Source organism: Anneissia japonica, unplaced genomic scaffold (genome assembly GCF_011630105.1).
Source record: "Anneissia japonica isolate Jap-2015-1 unplaced genomic scaffold, ASM1163010v1 scaffold68518_len2891_cov216, whole genome shotgun sequence".
Classification (NCBI taxonomy): domain Eukaryota; kingdom Metazoa; phylum Echinodermata; class Crinoidea; order Comatulida; family Comatulidae; genus Anneissia; species Anneissia japonica.
Genome location: NW_022724032.1, coordinates 1 through 2891, shown reverse-complemented (window position 1 = coordinate 2891; position 2891 = coordinate 1). Strand labels below are relative to the sequence as shown.

The following is a 2891-nucleotide window of genomic DNA, read 5'->3' as shown; positions in this document are numbered from 1 at the left end:
ATATTTTGACCATGATGACGTCATCGAAATGTGAAAAAGTGTACGTGTATGTAAGAGAATTGACTGAGCTATAACATACTCAAAGTTGGAAGAAAATCGACCAAGAATAAGCGAGATACGCTCAAATGCGCATTTTTTTTAAATGACGACATCGATAATATTCAGTTTGTTGAATTCAGATGGCAATATGATGACGTCATAATGTCCGATCAGCCATTATGACCTATAAAATCATATGTACAACTCATGTGCTTTCAGAATATGTAATAGAAATTGGGGGTCACCTTTCATTCTAAGGAGCTATAATTGATTGAAAATAGGCATGTTTATGGCCTATTTTTGCTATATGTCGAAAAAAACGCGCACATGTGCTTTTATGTTCCATGCGCGCGTACGGCATTGCTATTGACCCTAAATGACCAAAAAATATTGGAAATTTGTGAATACAGTGTCAGGGACCTGAAACATTTAAAAAAACAATATTTTTAACTTCTGTACGTGAAGCGCGTGTAAAAATGCGCACGCGGTGCCGAAAATTTTAAAAATGTTGAAATGCTCAAAATGGCTTAAAACGTGCTCTAATTTAGTCAAAAATTGATTTTGACCATTTTGAAATTTTGACGCATGCGTACGCGGGCGTTATGAAGCGCACGCGCAAAATGAGTGTACATTACAATCAACCTTCACTCGAAGTTAATGCTCACGTAATACGATTTCGAAATGTCAATTGGTTAGGCTGACAGGATATAATCAATTGCGTAAAAAACACAAAAATGCGCGTAGATGACGTCACACGTTTCTGGTAACCTTGCAAAGCTTATTGTCACTATTCCAGGCCAAGCCAAATGTTTTGTTGTAGTCGTTTTGTGCGTAGCTCTCGGCAAATTGGAGATATCGTGTGAACAGTTATTTGTCAGAATGTAGAATAAAAAAAAAAAGATCTCGTACAATAACAATAGGTGATCCGCTAGTGTAGCGGATCACCAATCAGCCTTCAAAGTTTATGATTTTGGGCATTTCTCATGCAGAAACCATCACCAAATCCTTAAAAAGTGTTGTTTTATCATTGAAAATGGGGAAAATAACAGCATAACATGATGTATAGATAAATAAGGTTATTTTAGTGCATTAAAATAGATTTTTAAAAATTTATCATTCCCAGCATGTTTTGGCCATTTTCTCTTAAACACGATTTGCGACGAGTGACTGGTTTGGCTTGTCTTTGCCACATATTACTTAATCTAATTGAGTACGACAGTGTTTGTTTGATATTGTATTTAAGGTGTTTCATATGAAGCTTGCATATAATTTTAAAATGTTGAAAATATGCAGATTTTTAAAATTATAATTTTTTTTTGCCAACCAATTAATTTTCTGCTTCTTTATTATATTTTTTTCATATTTTTGGCTCTCTATTTAATAAAATAAATATAATAAAACATAAATTTTTGAATTATATTTTCTTTCTACCTCAAACCCCTGCATCTTATCAAGATTAATATGCAAGCAATTTACTTAATACTGACCTCTGGATTTTTTAATGACCAGCAACAAACTAGGCCACCTTTCTGGTCAGAGAATCCAAACTGACCGTAGCCTGCAGCTAGCAAATCCTAAAAATAATAATTTAAAAAAATCCATTAATAAATTAAATATCTCAGGTGCATTACAAATTATACTAAATACAGCAACACCATCAACAATAATAATAATAATTATAACAATAACAATAATAACAAAAGCAAAAATAATATATAAATAAAAAATATAATTAAGAACTTTATGTTATAAATAAATTAACTAGACACTTGGAATACATTGCTAAATAAGAAACAAACTTGATAATTAACACACTTTATGAATAAATAAATAAATAAATTAGATACATAGTACAGTATTGTTGAATAAGAAACAATACTCACATTATAATTAACACACTATTATTAGTTATTGATAGGTGAAGCATACTCACATGATTAACCTTATTCCATGAGACACAGCTGACATTACGACCCTTTGTGAGATTACATGAGAATGCCCACAGACGGTCAAGATTTGGACCAAGTTGAGTAAGATGCATATTGTTTGCTGACCCCTCTTCTGCAGATGGTTCTCGATGCGTATCTAATAATTTATATAAATTCAAACTTTGGTTATCATTACCATGATAACAATGAATTCATGTTACATTAAAATGAATTGATGTTAAAAACACATACCAACAATGATAGGGAGCCCTCTATATGCTGCTTGCTTTGGCTGAAAGATGTTGAGAGTGATTACACGCTCCATAACAAACAAATTTGACTTCAGTGATTCTGACTAAAAGAAGAGAACAAAATTTTGTAGTTCATTAACATGAGGGCATTCAGATGACTGTTGAGGAATGATGTCATAGCTTAATGATGTCATAGCTTAAGTTTAGATAGTAAAATAATGTTTTGGGACTAATTATATGACACCAAAACCAGAAAAATCCTCTTATTTCATCCCTGATTTTAGAGCAAAAATTACATGAGCCAAGAAATAATGTCAATAATTTATTTTTTACTTGAAGTATAATTTGTGCATCCTCCGTTCTGTTTGTTTTCTCCCTCAGTGATGAGCCTTTGCTGTGTTCTGAAACATCTGCTGTTGATTCAGCAATTGAAGCCAGCATACTTGTTTTGCTCCCTGAAAGTAAAGACAATGTAATTACAACGCTATTTATAGGATACACTGCCAGAATTTTTAGTTTGATCGGATGATCGTGTAAAGGTCCACTAGTTGAATGCAGGACCTTACATGGGTGAATATATTTGATTTTTACATTGAGGCATCTGTGCCAAATTGACTTGGTCTGAACATATTGAAAAATTAACTGGTAACATCTCTAAACGCATTGGTGTTAT

General features: G+C 32.5%; 1 protein-coding gene across 1 annotated transcript; it reads right to left on the bottom strand.

Moving 5' to 3' along the window:
* Positions 1-1453: 1453 nt before the first annotated feature.
* LOC117112474 (WD repeat-containing protein 78-like) lies at positions 1454-2704 on the bottom strand. The gene is made up of 4 exons (XM_033255562.1): positions 2552-2704; positions 2220-2322; positions 1973-2124; positions 1454-1613 (listed from the first exon to the last, which is right to left on the bottom strand). Exons 1-4 carry the CDS (start codon positions 2657-2659, stop codon positions 1512-1514), a joined length of 465 nt encoding a protein of 154 aa, XP_033111453.1. The 5' UTR covers positions 2660-2704; the 3' UTR covers positions 1454-1511.
* Positions 2705-2891: the final 187 nt, after the last annotated feature.

Excerpts from the sequence above, each read along its gene's own strand:
- LOC117112474 (XM_033255562.1), bottom strand. The coding sequence starts at position 2,659 with ATGCTGGCTTCAATTGCTGAATCAACAGCAGATGTTTCAGAACACAGC. Across the intron at positions 2,323-2,551 it reads ATGCACAAATTATACTTCAA|TCAGAATCACTGAAGTCAAA; the intron begins GTAAAAAATAAA and ends CTCTTCTTTTAG. Across the intron at positions 2,125-2,219 it reads AGGGCTCCCTATCATTGTTG|ATACGCATCGAGAACCATCT; the intron begins GTATGTGTTTTT and ends ATAAATTATTAG.